Genomic DNA, 14,208 nt, shown 5'->3' on the forward strand with positions numbered 1-14,208 from the left:
CATCCATTGCTCGTGTGTAACCACCCAAGACTTTAGGCTGTCAAGTCAACTGTGAAGGCAATGGAACCCGTGACAAGAACGGCCTCGTGGAAGCAAGCAAAAAGCCTATGTGAGCTTCAAAGGCCAGGCCGTATGGGCTAGGCATCAGCTGTCATCGGTGAGGCTCACTGGGCTTACTCGTGCCTACCTCGGAGGGGTCTCCGTCACCACCCAAGTTCCTTTTCCACCATCCTCCAAGTCATCTATACCAGTGCCCATGACTGACTTGCATTGAATTTACTTTAGGGTGCTTTGACTATCCTTGCAGGTTGACTGTATGACATGGCTGTGAGGAGACTGCTGCTTTCTATGATGTTGGAATCTAGACCGACCTGGTTACACCATAGTCATCTCAGCCCGGAGGCAGCAGCAGCAGCAGCAGCCGACCTAGCCACGGACTCAGCCTCAGTATGGACTCCAAGGGTTCTATATTAACTATTGACATTCATATCCATTATGTGGCCCACCATCGACGTGACTGTCACTATCGCTTTTCTGATGTATTGACTGCTAAAGAATGCTTCCAGACACCGAGTTAAACGAGCCGGTCTACGAGCACCTGCTCGAGGGTGTACAGAGACCAGAGGATGATGACTGGGACAGAGATACAGACACTTCATCACAACAAACTAGATATGATGACCCTGAAAATCTCTCGGCCCCGCCCCCGCTGACGCCACAACCGCAAACCACCATTGCTGAGGTAGATGACGAGAAACAAGAGGAGGGACAAACACAAACGGCAAGTGAGATTATGAGTGACTGGTTTCTCCTGGAGATACTCGGAGTCATCTTATCTGCTGGACTACTGATTGCCATGGTCGTTGTTTTGAACACCCGCAATAAACATCCTCAGCCTCACTGGAGATACATGTCCCTCAATTCGCTCGTCTCCTGGATGAGTACCCTTTCGAAAGCTTGCATACTATTCTCCGTCAACAAAGCCTTGGGCCAGCTGAAGTGGGTATGGTTCGCGCAAACTTCACGGCCCGTCTTTGACATCCGCACATTTGACTCGGCTAGCAGAGGGCCTTTTGGTGGAATAGCCCTGGTTTGGACGCTGAGGGCGAGGTCAGTAGCTTTCCTGATAAGAGATTGGGGAATACAACTAACCATGCGTGTATACTCAGGCATTTTGCAGTTATCGGCTGTTTGGCTGTACTTTTAGCCCTCGGGTTCGATCCATTTTCCCAGAATCTAATTCATTACTCGAAAAGATGGTCGTCGATGATGCACATGCGGCATTGGCTGCCAATGTCTCTTACTATAATACTACTGCCGAGGTGGAGCTGGCATTCCCATGTGAGTAATGATGAGGCACGGGACCTATATGATGCTAATCTCGAGATGGGCTATCAGTAATGATAGTTGACCCGGCTCTCATGTCCAACGTATACAACTCTTTACTCAACACTGATCAGACAAAACCATGGGCCATTCCTCGGTACATCTGCACTTCGTCCAATTGTACTTGGAAGCCCGTTGCGTCACTGGAGGCTCAGGCGTCTTGCGCAAACATCACCGATCGTCTCACGCGATCATGCGAGAGAGTAGAAAAAGGCATGAACTGCACCGTCAGTCTACCCAAGAGCAACACAACCGCCTGGTATCTAAAAGATGGAACCTATAGCCTCAAATTTGTTGTTGACGTGGTGAATGTGGACAAGGCGTCGATGTATACAAATGAGTCGTACGTGATGCCTATCCAGTTCATTGCGCAACGGGAAAATACTACAGATCATCGCGTACAGAGCCGGCAAGACATGGAATGGGAGGCCACCGAATGCACCATTCAGCCTGTTGTACGCAGTTTTCGGGCCTCGGTCATAAATAGTGTCTACAGGGAAGAAACACTTGCGGTCTGGGCCAACGGCACCGCCACCGGGATCAATGACAGCACCACCGCGCCTAAATGGACTCTCCAGCCTCCTTGGGGCCCCGACCTGGGCGTCACACAGCCGAACCAAAAGTTCGAACTCGATATACGACAAACTGAACAAAGCATAGAACTGTTTTTAAAAGCCATCTTCTCCGGCTCTTATCTGGTTGGTCTGATACACTCGACATTCTATCCTGCTTCGAGAGATTACGCAGGAGCAGACATCCTCCGCGCGCTGTGGGGAGGAGGCATTGTCGGCTGCGGCGACGAGTTAGCTGGTCGATTAAACTGCAGCATGCAGAATGTGGCTGAGGCAATCTCCAAGACTTTTCGGGACTCGGCCTACATCAAAGCGAAGTCGAACCCCGACCATGCAGAGATGGCTCGGGGGGATTCCTTAGTCAGCGTCACCTATATCTCTGTTCACTGGGAATGGATAGCGTTACCTGCCCTTGTGTGGGTACTGGGCACACTGGTAGTGATTGGGACTTGGTGGAAGACCCGTCGAACCAAGGCGCCAAAATGGAACAATGATCCACTGCCACTGTTGTTTCTCTACCATGACAGGATTAATCAGGGGCCTGGAGGTGGATCACAGGTTGAGGACGAGGCTAGTAAGCTGGGAAAGCTGAGAGTCAAGCTCTACAAAAGCGAGCAGCGGGTTGTTTTGGGTAGATGATCTAGCAGGAAAACGGGCGAGATATATCGTTTCAAGTCGGGATATTGTTGTTCTGTATATGGATTTGTTGTCTTTATCCTGGTATGTTGGGGAGGGACAATACTTATAATGAAGCTACCTAGGAGGAGCACAGGTCTGAGTATCGGGAATCAGGCTCTAAATGACTACTAATGAATTTTGACGATGACTACTAAAATGACTGTCGCGTTCTTACCAGTACGCCAAACCGATATACCGCTGACTTTCTGGAGAACAGACGGAACGAAGACTGTGTGTCCCAACAATGACTACAAAAGTCAACACTTTTATAGCGGAGAACGCAGAACTCTTTGATATGCTAAATAAGCAAGACGCACCCCACGCAATGTAGAATATCCCTATCTATAGTAGCACCTGTTATGGAGTTAGAAATCCCAAGTGGTAGATAGTGCGAGGCTTCTGCCACATGACTCCATCACGTGCAGGGCTCAGGCAGTGTTCGGGCCTCTTGCCTTACGCCCCTCCGTATTGACCACAAGGCTGAATCCCCATCACCCAGAAAGCCTATCTTCTGTTTCCATCTATAATCTGCATCAATATAAGGTTGACCTGGCGCCATCATGTGGTCTAAAACCCCCAGACCGTGCAGTCCACATAGCCTGTCGTGCTTGTCGAAGACTTTTATATCTTCGATCGCGATACCATGAGGGAAGATAACGTCACGACGCACGAAAGGCTGCCTTCCACTTGGCGAGATCAGGTTCGCTATTCCGCCATCCCCAATGGTAAGAACCAGCATAAGCGATCGCGATGGAAAACCATCTTGCTCCCACATTGGCTGTCCGACGAGCCCGAGAAAGGCAAAGAATGGATCAAAGGGGCGGTCATCTGCACCTGGATCACTGGTCTGATTCTCGCCATCAACGCGATATTGGCTATCGTAGCCATGGTCCTTGCATATCGTCGAAAGGCCAATCGAGGTCAATTCCAGAAGGCGGAGCTGTATATCGGCCAATGCACGCGTTCGAGTCACTGGGCTACAGGACTCCATGTCGTTATCAACGTGTTAAGCACTATCCTTTTGGGAGCCAGCAGCTATGTGATGCAATGCCTGGGCGCGCCATCTCGGACTGACATCGATCGCGCGCATGCCAAGTCACAATGGCTGGATGTTGGGACCTTCAGTATTCGCAACTTGGCGGTGATGGACGGCCGGCGGAAGATCCTGTGGTTTGTGCTTTTTCTCAGCTCAACTCCGATTCATATGATCTACAACTCGGTCATCTTTTCGTCTCTCTCCACCATCGACTATGGCATGCTCATAATTCCGAATGATTTGTCTCCGGCAGAGTCCCTAGTTGGTAACGATACTACCGGCAGGGACTATTTCTGGGCCGAGATGGGGTCTGATGCAGCTGTCGTGAAGGAAGAGATTTTCAACGGGACGTTTACCAACGTGACGACTAAAGATTGTGCCAGTCAGTACAATGTTGGCTTTAATACGCATCTGGGTACGCTCATCTTCGTGGCTGATCGTCAGTATTTCCATAACACGAGCAGTCTTCATCCCGGGGTGATGACCTCTTCCGTGTATAATTATATACAAAATCTAGATAATGCCAGCATCTCCGAGCAGATCCTGGCAGGTGACTGGGCGCTGCTCAGTGAGTATTGGAGTTATCGCGTGTGGAACTACTCTGTGGCCGATCTTGCCTCGAACATTGCCTTGAATATTCCGCCGGAATATATGCCGTATGTTGCGCGAGATCTTCGTGCAATTGGAGATCCATTCTATTTTGATCTCCGTGATGATACCCTCTACGACTTTATACACTCTTCGTTGGAGTCTTACATTTATGGCAGCTCTTTGTATTCCGACCTGCTCACTCTGGTGGAGTACAACTATGCCTACAATCCCACGCAGGAAGCCTTGCGCGAGTGCTTGGACACTCCGTCGAATTGGAGAAACAGCTCCTGGGCTGCGATGATTACCTTTGAGCTTATAGGCATCGACGACCTGACCAGCATTGGCAACTGGTTTGATAACGATCACTACTGGGTAGATCACACCACAGCCCAACACATTCCGGTATCCCATTGCCTGGTGAAAGAGGAGGAACAGCGCTGCCAGCTCTTCTTCAGCCCCCCAATCGCCATTGTCGTGATCATCTGCAATATCTTGAAAGTGATTTGCATGGCGTTGACCGCTCGGGTCGAGCGAACGGACCTTATGTTGACTGTAGGCGATGCTCTAGCCTCATTTCTCACGCGCCCTGATCCGGCCACGCTTGGTCGATGTCTCCTCTCCCACGCAGACATGACCCATGGACCCCAAGCCTGGAATCTACCAGCCATCTCATTTGGTCGACCGAAGGGATACACCCTGAGCGCCCCAGAGTACCCCCTCGATCCCATCATGCCTACCACCAGCGAACTCTATCCCAGCCTTCTTCCGTGTCGTCAACGATGGTACCAAGCGGCTAGCCGGAAACGTTGGGCCGTCGTCCTAAGCATGTATGCTCCCTCCACAATCTCATTCCTTCACCAACTCACTAACGCTGGCCCCAGCTTTCTCGCCTGTCTCATCACCGCGATCTATCTTTTCACCTACGCCGTCAGACAGAGCGCCTCTTTCAGCACCGCCATGAGCCTCGGCTTCGCGCAGACCCGAGCCGACACCATGATCAAGCATCTCTCGGCCAACATGATCGCCCTCGTCCTGCTAACCAACACACCGCAGCTCGTGCTCTCAATCACCTACTTCCTTACCAACGGGCTACTAACCTGCATGCTCGTGGCAGCCGAGTTGGACCGCTACACGCACCAGCGCCGGCCCCTGCGTGTCTCCTGGCCCCGCGACCAGCAACGATCAACCTACTACCTCAGCCTCCCGTACCGCTACAGCGTGCCACTCCTCACACTCTCCACCACACTGCACTGGCTCCTCTCACAGAGTCTCTTCTTCGTCAACATTCAGGCCTACAACGTCTTTCACGAGGTAGATCATGATAAATCGTCCCGGAGCTGCGGCTACTCCCCGATGGCCATGTTCATTACCCTCTGGGTCATCATCTTAGCACTAGGACTCCTGCTGGGGCTCGGGGCCCGTCAGTTCCGGGCCCATATGCCCCTGGCAACGCATTGCAGTGCCGCGATCAGTGCCGCGTGCCATCCACCACCCGAAGACAAGGACGCCGCGGGACGACCAGTAAAATGGGGAGAGGTTCAGGAGAGAGTGACAGAGCATGAGCATACACATGCGCATTGTTCATTCACATCACTTGACGTAGTAACCCCGAGCTTAGTCCGGTTATATTGCTAGCCAGATGTCAGTTTACTCAGTAACCGAGGAAGGTTAGATCGCAAGAGAATAGAATAAACCCCTCCCCTCCCCTCCAACTCCGAATCCGTACAAAACAAGCCAGGCAGTAAGTACTACTTACTTTACATCCTAAGCTCCCTTAACCAGCACCCCAATGCTATCAACCTGCGCAGTGCAGTACTACTAGATACATTCCTTTCGGTTACTATTACTACCCTCCGCACAACTCGGCAAACCCATTGAGGAGTGATCTAGACTGGTAGTATTGTTTATTCTTCCCAATCAAGACAACGAAATACTACCCCTATTATTACGATATATTGTACGACTAGTATATAGTTAGGTAGTGCATCCCTTCCAGATTATGTGATTACTAACTGTGGGCGGGTCTGAATAATGAATGGTAGGGCTACCTGAGTTCAAATTGAGTATATATACTCCGTCGGTACGCCGGGTGTATTTGTATAGATGGATTGACGTGTTTGCTGTTGCCTTAGGTTCAATAGTAATGTTAGTGTTAGTGTTAATGTTGGTGATGGTGTTACTTGTCTGTGATTGGCCGGATATTTTGTTATGGTTGTAGTTTTAGGCTAAACCTAATGGGGAAAGTGTCATGTGATTCTACTTACTTCCTAGTACCAACTATCTATCTAGGTAAGTACGTATCTGTAGATATTCTAGTGGTAGTGAATATAGTAACACAAGCCTATGAAATACTATACTATCTCCAATTACCAAATCTAGGGATTTTGTGCTCAAAGAAAGGAAAGACATCAAAACTGTGAATCAGTGCAGATTAGTTTGTTTTGGAGGTAGCTCGGACGGGTGGGGTGGGCCTGTACTACTTACGGAGAACTATCCTACTAGGTAGTTACGCGCAGTTAGGTAGTTGGCCTAAGGCAGTCAAGTCGCGTCTTCACAATTCGCGATCGAAAATGCCTCTGGCCCTACGATAGAGTGACTACTACTGGGCCTCTTTGGGTCATGACTGAATAGGCCCTGGCCTTACGGTAGAGTACTATACTCCTGCTGGGGACTCTTTCGGTCGCGATTGCTGATGGATTGATTGTGGGTTCGGCTTCAGTGTATTGCAGGTGGTGGAGGGTGATGAAGCTGTACTCAAAGTCTGGTGGAGGGAAGGGGGCGACCGATTGGAGAAGTTTTGCTTAGATGCAGGAGCCAGAATTATGATGGTAGCGGATCAATCACTCGAGTCAGTCCAGTACTCGAGATGATCGCGTGTGTTATTAGAAGAAGAGAAAACCGATAAGACCTATTCACATCGCGGAATGCCAGTCCAACCATGCCCACCACCCGCAACGCCTAGAGAGTATGCGCCCGCTCTCCCGCCCGGTCTAAAATATCGCCATCAAAACCCGTGAACGACAAGGTAAAAATAAAAATAAGCACAGTATGCAAGGCGTCGAAAGCAAGATAGAAAGTAAAGAATGATCAAGACACCGGTTATAATCCCATGCTAGTCGCTATCATCTTTGGGGCGACGTCCGCCGCGCTTTCGTTTCGGCTGTTCATTTTGATCACTGTTGTCATCATCGTGTTTGCGCCCGGCGGGCTGGTCCGGGACTTTGGCAATGATGTCGGCGAGGAAGTCGAGGACTTCGTCTTTTACGACGGCTTGCTTGAGGTGGGAGGCAGTGACGCGTTTGGAATTGCGATCTTTGGCTTCTTTGGCGGCTTTGGTGACGAGGGATATCATGAACAGTTCGAGAGCTTTGGCTGTGGAGTAGGGATGGGATGGTTAGTCATGAACATCAGGTGTTGGGAGGGGAGTTGAGAGATGAGAGTACGTACAGACTGCAATTGGGGTGACCTGGGCCACCTTGCCGACATCTTCATCGGCCTGCATGATGCGCTTTATGCGCGCGACGGGAAACTTGGTCTTGACTTCGACAGGAGCCGGGGGTGCGGGTTTAGGGGGCTCTTCGATTTCTTCCTCGATCTCCTCGACTTCTTCCGGAGGCTCTTCTTCAACGACCGGGTCCACATACTTGGCGGGGGGCAGGGGGGCGACCTCGGCCGCCTGAGCGATACGAGAAGAGCGGCGAGCCATGACCGGGTCTAGAATATGGTAGTGCTGGGGAACCCTGGTCGGCGGGGCCGGGGGTTGTTGATACTGCGGGGGGAAAAAGGGCGAGGCGTCGTAGGAGGCGCGATGGCCGAGAGGATTGCCGAATTGGTAAAGGGGAAGGAGATGGTGGAAGACAGGAGGAGCAGGAGCAGAAAGATGAGAATGAGAATGAGTATGAGAATGAGGAAGAGGAGGAGGAGGTGGTGGAGGAGGAGAGATGGGGGATTGGAAGGTGGAAAAATCAGGGGATCGTGGTCGATAGTAGGAGTGGTCTTGGTCGGTCATAGCTGTGGGGATTTTTATTTTTTCCTCAGCGATGGGATCCAAACGATGGGATGCGCGTGCGCGCTAGTCGGGAATAAATATGGGGAACCGCTTACCTTGGAACGTCACAACAACAATACGATGGGGAATGCGCGGATTTAAATCATTCTCGATCGATCCGGCGTGGGAAGGGAAAGGGTAGGGGAGGGGAGGGTAAAGGGGGATACAGTATGCGCAGATTGCAGATAGAATGTAGGGCTGTCAAGAGGAGAATACAGGAACAATGCCCATCCAGCATTCACTTTCCTTCAAAGGTCCGGCAATCCCTGTGGAGGAAATACCTTAAATGTTTGGAGGATCGCGGCGGCGCGGGTGGTCCAAGCTTTGGGTTGCAGAGAAAGTCACACTGTCACAGAGAGACAAAAGAAGTGCGCAAAGTGCGTGTGCCCAGAGACTGCCGGCAGTGGCCCCAGCAGCCAGAAGGAGAGAAGCGTCCGGCCGCCATTTCTTCCGGGGGAGCAGCCCGTCGCCCTTTTAACCCTGCCCGCCCGTTGCCGGCGCCCGCTAAAAATACACTTTGCTTTTGCTGGCTCTTCCTCCCTCCGACCAGTCATTATTCTTTCTTCTCCTGCCACTCTCACCAGTCCCAGGTACCTACTACCTAAGTACCTACCCCCAGGCTCACCTGTCTACTCTACTCCGTACTCCGTCCCCCTTCATCATCATCATGACTCCTTTGGCTCACTCCATCCCCCCCGATCAGGGTCTCTGCTTTGTATCACTTTATCCCCTTGAACACTACACAGTAATTTTTCTTTGTCCCCTCTAGGACATGTCCCTCTGGCATCAATCCAGCCAGGTCGCACATAGCCGCTCATCTGGTCCATCCCTCCGATCGTCCGATGATGGCATCCACCCCCCCTGGGGGCCATGAGCATGATGAGTCGTACCTTTGGGTTCGGGGTGTCAACTTGCCTACGAACCACTCTTCGTCGCCACCCCGCCCGGAGGCACACCTCGGAGGGATCCTGTTCTGATTGGCCCCCCTCGGCTTTTGGCTTTGGGCGCGCGTGATTCCCTCCATCGAGTCGGCGTCGATGATGCAAAGCCACATATCGTATACTACTCTCCACTACCGCTGGTTGATATCGTTTTCAGCCTTGTTGCGTTCCCTGACCATCCCACCTTGATATGGTGCCTCTAATGCGCGAGCCCATCGGCTGGGAATGGAATGGTCATATCATGTCTTGCATCTTCTTTTATCTTGCTTCAGCTTCCTGCCTTCCTTATTGGTTGGCTGAGTACCCCCCACGACGCGTGATGATGATACAGAGCTCCAGAGATTCGGGGAGAGGGATGACGTTGCGCGCAGAGACCCGCCAAGGTATCGCCGCCGTTGACCTCTCAAGGCAGTTCGAATATTCGACGCCGTCCAATCGGTGATGGCCAAAATTACTTGATCTAATCTGACAGCACGTCGCTGGTTGCCTGGGGCGGTACTTTCCACCCTTCTGATTTGCCCGTCGGAGATGAGAGGCAGATCTCGCAATCAACCATAGTCACATAGATAGATAGTAGATAGAGCTAGACAATGCAGATGTCGCCGCAGTCAGCCTAGCGTCGACCACTTAGCAGCAACGCCTTGGGTCTGGAATCGATAGAGTAGATACATGGACAACTACTTCTCTGCCTGGATCCGCCGCGCGCGCAGGGATGCTGCCGAGACGCCTTGTGATAGATATCCAGGGGTCGAGCCGCAACAGTTGGCGGTGTGCGGCGACATCTGGCCATGCCCATGACCTATCCAAAACTTTAGTGGAGTGCCTGCAAAGACTAACCTCATTTCAAACGGCACGTTGTGGACGTTGTTTAGACTTGAAACGGGTGATCCTTTGTAGCGTGGAGGACTATGAGTAGACGGCACCCGCTGAGTCCCCATCTGTATTTGAACCTCACCCTAGCCAGCAGCATAACCGGCGACATCATCAGTACCATCATCAGTAACATCATCCACCTCCCACCCGACGGAAGTACTCGCAAGATGACAGCGTTGGGACGGGGCGGGGCGAGACACCACCAGGCTCGGAACGGCGTTGTTCCGCTCCGGCCCGCCTCCGGCCTCCAAATTTGGTCAACAGGCACAGATTGTCCATCGCGACAGTCACCACGATTGTTGATTCACGGCCTTGCATTCACGCGTGACGCCAGCAGGAATGGCCACCTCCTCCTATTGATGGCGAATTAGGTCGCGTCGTCTTTCTTTGCCGCCTTGGCTGCCTCACCGTTCCAAAGTCTGACCTCTCTTTTCTGGATCTATCTTCCCCCGGACTAGCCTCGTCATCCCGATGGCTGTCGCAGATCAGCCTTCGGGCTTGATGGACATCGCCAGGTACGTCAGACCCGAGCCTTGCGCCTTGCCTTCAACCGGAGTTTGCCCGGTAGCTGACCAGCTTGTCCATCTACCTAGCTCTCTCACCCAAGATGAGATTCCGTTCAAGCTGCGATGCGCCATCTGCAATAAGCTTGCTGTCAATGCCTTCCGTCTCCCTTGCTGCGACCAAGCGATATGCGAAAACTGTACGCATCTTCCCACGGCTCGGTGTTATACTCCCTTGCCAATCTAACGAGAACCCGACAGGCCAGGCTTCACTCCCCGAGACTTGCCCGGTTTGCGCGCACACCCCTATCTCACCCGATCTATGCAAGCCGAACAAAGCTCTCCGTACGACTTTGAAGGCATTTCTGCGTACCGAAGAGAAGAAGCGCGAGAAGGAACGGCTGTCCGCAACTCCCGCGACTCCCGCTACGACTAATGGTGCAACAACCGCGGATGGCACTCCTATCCAACAAGAGACGCCTGCAGTGTCCAGTGTTCCCGAGGTCTCTGCCGCAGAGGGAGTTTCCGCACCTGACCATCCTGTTGATGCTCCACTGGAGGAGCCATCTACCGCCGCGGACGCCAGAGATCTAAATGCGGAGAACGCGCCAGGTGCTGGTGACGAGCCCCCCACGGACACTCAGGCTCAGGTACTACTTCCAACCCATATCGCCTGATCCAGGCTGACATTGTCTTTGCACAGGAGGATCAGTTGGCAGGTGTCCCAGTCGACACGCAGGAGAAAGTGGGAGATGCACAACACGACGGAACTGGCGAAGGCGAAGAAGCCGATGAAGCCAAGGCCGATCAAGGCAATGATGAAGGAAATCCCCAAGAACCCGACTCTGGAACCGTGCTTCCCAACGGCATGGGTTTTGGCATGGGCACGGGGATGTTTCCCAACATGGCTTGGAACAACAACGGGGGGTTCAACCCCATGGCCCAGTTCATGAACAACGGGATGTTCAATTTTCCAAATGCTATGGGTGAGTTTGAGCTCGTGGCTCCTTTGAGGCAAGATGATTGACTGACGCGCGTTGCAGGCATGCCTGGCATGGCGATGGACCCGATGGCCGCGAATCAGGGTATGTTTGGAGGCTACGGGATGAACATGAATGGCATGAACATGGGCATGAGTTTCGACGCTGGTCAGGGAATGTACGGGGGATGGGACGGCTCACAGAACAATATGTGGAATGGAGGCCAAGATAAATTCAATCCAAATGCTTTCGCAAATGGTATGGGCTCGCAGTATGGGGGCCCCTCTGGATTTGGCGGATATAATATGTCTCAACCCAACGGAGTTCATGCTCAAATGCAGCAGCCGCAGTTCCCTAGCCAAGACTATCAGAATGGCTCTTATGCCGGCCATGGCAGAGGCGCTTTCCGGGGCCGTGGTCGTGGCATGTTCCCCGGTGGTCGCGCGCGTGGTGGCTTTGGTGGGCAGATGCAAGCCAACTATCCTGCTAATGCTAACCCGTCAGATTTTCCATCCCATAATTCTCTTAGTGATGGCCAGGACCTGTCGCAGGCTCCGGATGGTGTATCTGCTGAGATGTCGGGAGAGCTCGGGGCTGATGCGAACAAGGAAATCACCGACGAGAATGCCCCAAGCGGCGAGGGGGCGTCTGCTGAAGATTTTCCTGCGGCAGAAGCTCCTGCCGAGAACATGACCATGGGCGAGAATGGGGAATCCGACCCGATCCATAGAGACAGCGCACAAGAGCATCTGAATGAGGATGAAACCCAGCTTCGTGGTATCCCGACCATTGATAGTCTAGATCAAGTGAATGCCGCCCAAAGCATGTCTGCGGGTCCCATGGGGATGCCGGGTTCGATGGGCCCAGGGTTTGGAAGAGGAGGTTATATGCGCGGTCCCTTCCCCGGCGCACGTCCAGGTGGGTTCAACGGTGCGCCATTGATGGGCGGCGCCAACATGTATCCCGAGCCCCGGGGACAGGGAGTGGAAGGTGCGCCAGCTGCCCCCCGAGCCATGAGAGAGGGACTCCCCAATACCAGTGTTCTCCGGCAACGGAATTTCCAGGGTCCGGGACGATCGTCGGCGCCCCCAGTGAGACCCAACGACGCTTCACATAGGTAAGACCATGTTTCCAGTATCGTCCTTTGCCCACTAACATTATTCCCCAGTGCTACCCCAACCCCAGGACAAGAGGATCAGCTGCCACGGTCAGCGTCCAGGTCCAAATCGCGCGCTCGATCAGCGTCGAGATCGAGGTCCCGATCGCGCTCTCCCGCTCCGTCGCGCTCAGACAGTCGCCGCCAGTACCGTCAACGCTCCACGAGTGTCAATCATGGACCCGATGAATCCGAGCGTAGACGAGACCGGCCCAGAAGGCCTCGTCGAGAGGACAAGTACGACGAGCCGCCTGTTGTCGAAGACGCCCATCGTACGCGCTCCCCATCCCTCGAGTCCAGACGGTCCATTCACCGTCGTGATCGACAGCGGGACAGACGCAGTGGCCGCCGGTCCCATCGTTCGCATCGTCACCGCAGCTGGAGCCGCAGCCCAAGTCGTAACGGCGAAGCTCCCGAACCGGTCCCCGAGGAAAACGTTCTAGTCTCTCGAACCAAGCCCAGCGACACCATGGAACTCCCCAGCCGCAGCTACCGTTCCGGCAAGGACCGTTCAAACCGGCGCGATGACGAACGGGATCGAGACCGGGACTCTCGCCGTCGCGACCGCGATCGAGAGCGCGATCGAGATCGCGATCGCTACCGGGAGCGTGAGCGTGAGCGAGACCGAGACCGAGACCGAGACAGGGACCGCGAGCGAGAGCGCGAACGAGATCGCCATCGGGAGCGAGATGGGGGGCGCGACAGGGACCGGAAACGCTCCCGCCGAGACCGCTCCGAGTCCCCCGTCAACAGCGAATATTCCTCGCGCCATTCCCGCCGGGCCAAGCGTGACCGTGATGACCAGAAGCCACCAGCCGCAGAACCTGAAAAAGACCCTCACACTTTGGAGCGGGAAGCACGGAACCGCGAGCGCATGCTGAAGGAGCAACAGCGCCGGGAAGCCATGCACGCAGATCGCGATGGTGGCAAGTCTTCCCGAAGACGAGACGGCCGTGCATTGACAGGTGGTCGCCGTCTCAGTTACAAGTACGAGGATGATGAGAACGATGACGCTCGAGCTGCTCGAGTCGAGAAGGAGCGTGAGGCTGGTCGATGGAAGTAATCCTACTACCTCTCCCATCAATCACATCACACCTTTCAATCTATACCTTCTGTCTTGTCAAGGTTCACCTACTCCACCTCCAATCCCAGTCCCTCATCCCCCTTACTACCTACCTACCTACCCATCTACTAGTATCTCGTTCTATACAACAAACGACTTACCACCCCTTCTCACCCATCCACTTCATCACCACCACTACTCAAATCAAAGAATATAGAAAAAGATCCACTCGGATATCATTACCTTCCTTTTTAATCTATCTACCTACCTACCTGCTGGCTACCAACCCAATAACCAAATGGTCTCATACCATTCAGATATTTTCTTCTCATGTTACAATTTCGTTCCAAGTTGCATTTGAAGGAGAGAGAGGGAAAGAAA

The 14,208-nt window shown here is 53.1% G+C and overlaps 5 protein-coding genes across 5 annotated transcripts; 4 read left to right on the top strand and 1 right to left on the bottom strand.

Moving 5' to 3' along the window:
• Positions 1-556: 556 nt before the first annotated feature.
• Positions 557-2,597, top strand: BO94DRAFT_555936 (DUF3176 domain-containing protein; the record flags this gene model as incomplete). Its single annotated transcript, XM_025613830.1, has 4 exons — positions 557-742; positions 764-1,110; positions 1,170-1,345; positions 1,399-2,597. The coding sequence occupies 4 exons, from the start codon at positions 557-559 to the stop codon at positions 2,595-2,597; spliced, it is 1,908 nt and encodes a 635-aa protein (XP_025468523.1).
• Positions 2,598-3,120: 523 nt separating this feature from the next.
• Positions 3,121-6,122, top strand: BO94DRAFT_623599 (uncharacterized protein). Its single transcript, XM_025617161.1, has 2 exons — positions 3,121-5,090; positions 5,145-6,122. The coding sequence occupies exons 1-2, from the start codon at positions 3,280-3,282 to the stop codon at positions 5,896-5,898; spliced, it is 2,565 nt and encodes an 854-aa protein (XP_025468524.1). The 5' UTR covers positions 3,121-3,279; the 3' UTR covers positions 5,899-6,122.
• A 1,253-nt stretch (positions 6,123-7,375) lies between these two features.
• On the bottom strand, positions 7,376-8,272 carry nctA (negative cofactor 2 transcription regulator complex subunit BUR6; the record flags this gene model as incomplete). Its single annotated transcript, XM_025613831.1, has 2 exons — positions 7,376-7,635; positions 7,711-8,272. The coding sequence occupies 2 exons, from the start codon at positions 8,270-8,272 to the stop codon at positions 7,376-7,378; spliced, it is 822 nt and encodes a 273-aa protein (XP_025468525.1).
• Positions 8,273-8,376: 104 nt separating this feature from the next.
• BO94DRAFT_42627 (uncharacterized protein) lies at positions 8,377-9,179 on the top strand. Its single transcript, XM_025607443.1, has one exon. The coding sequence runs from the start codon at positions 8,482-8,484 to the stop codon at positions 8,914-8,916; it is 435 nt and encodes a 144-aa protein (XP_025468526.1). The 5' UTR covers positions 8,377-8,481; the 3' UTR covers positions 8,917-9,179.
• Positions 9,180-10,596: 1,417 nt separating this feature from the next.
• Positions 10,597-13,827, top strand: BO94DRAFT_464220 (uncharacterized protein; the record flags this gene model as incomplete). The annotated part of the gene is made up of 6 exons (XM_025608053.1): positions 10,597-10,640; positions 10,719-10,828; positions 10,890-11,278; positions 11,332-11,614; positions 11,672-12,725; positions 13,143-13,827. The coding sequence occupies 6 exons, from the start codon at positions 10,597-10,599 to the stop codon at positions 13,825-13,827; spliced, it is 2,565 nt and encodes an 854-aa protein (XP_025468527.1).
• Between the last annotated feature and the right edge of the window lie 381 nt (positions 13,828-14,208).

Source organism: Aspergillus sclerotioniger (genome assembly GCF_003184525.1).
Source record: "Aspergillus sclerotioniger CBS 115572 chromosome Unknown BO94scaffold_11, whole genome shotgun sequence".
In the NCBI taxonomy this organism is placed as follows: domain Eukaryota; kingdom Fungi; phylum Ascomycota; class Eurotiomycetes; order Eurotiales; family Aspergillaceae; genus Aspergillus; species Aspergillus sclerotioniger.

Coding starts and splice junctions, on each gene's coding strand:
- BO94DRAFT_623599 (XM_025617161.1), top strand. CDS start 3,280: ATGAGGGAAGATAACGTCACGACGCACGAAAGGCTGCCTTCCACTTGG. Junction 5,091..5,144: donor TGGGCCGTCGTCCTAAGCAT/GTATGCTCCCTC, acceptor CGCTGGCCCCAG/CTTTCTCGCCTGTCTCATCA.
- BO94DRAFT_42627 (XM_025607443.1), top strand. CDS start 8,482: ATGCGCAGATTGCAGATAGAATGTAGGGCTGTCAAGAGGAGAATACAG.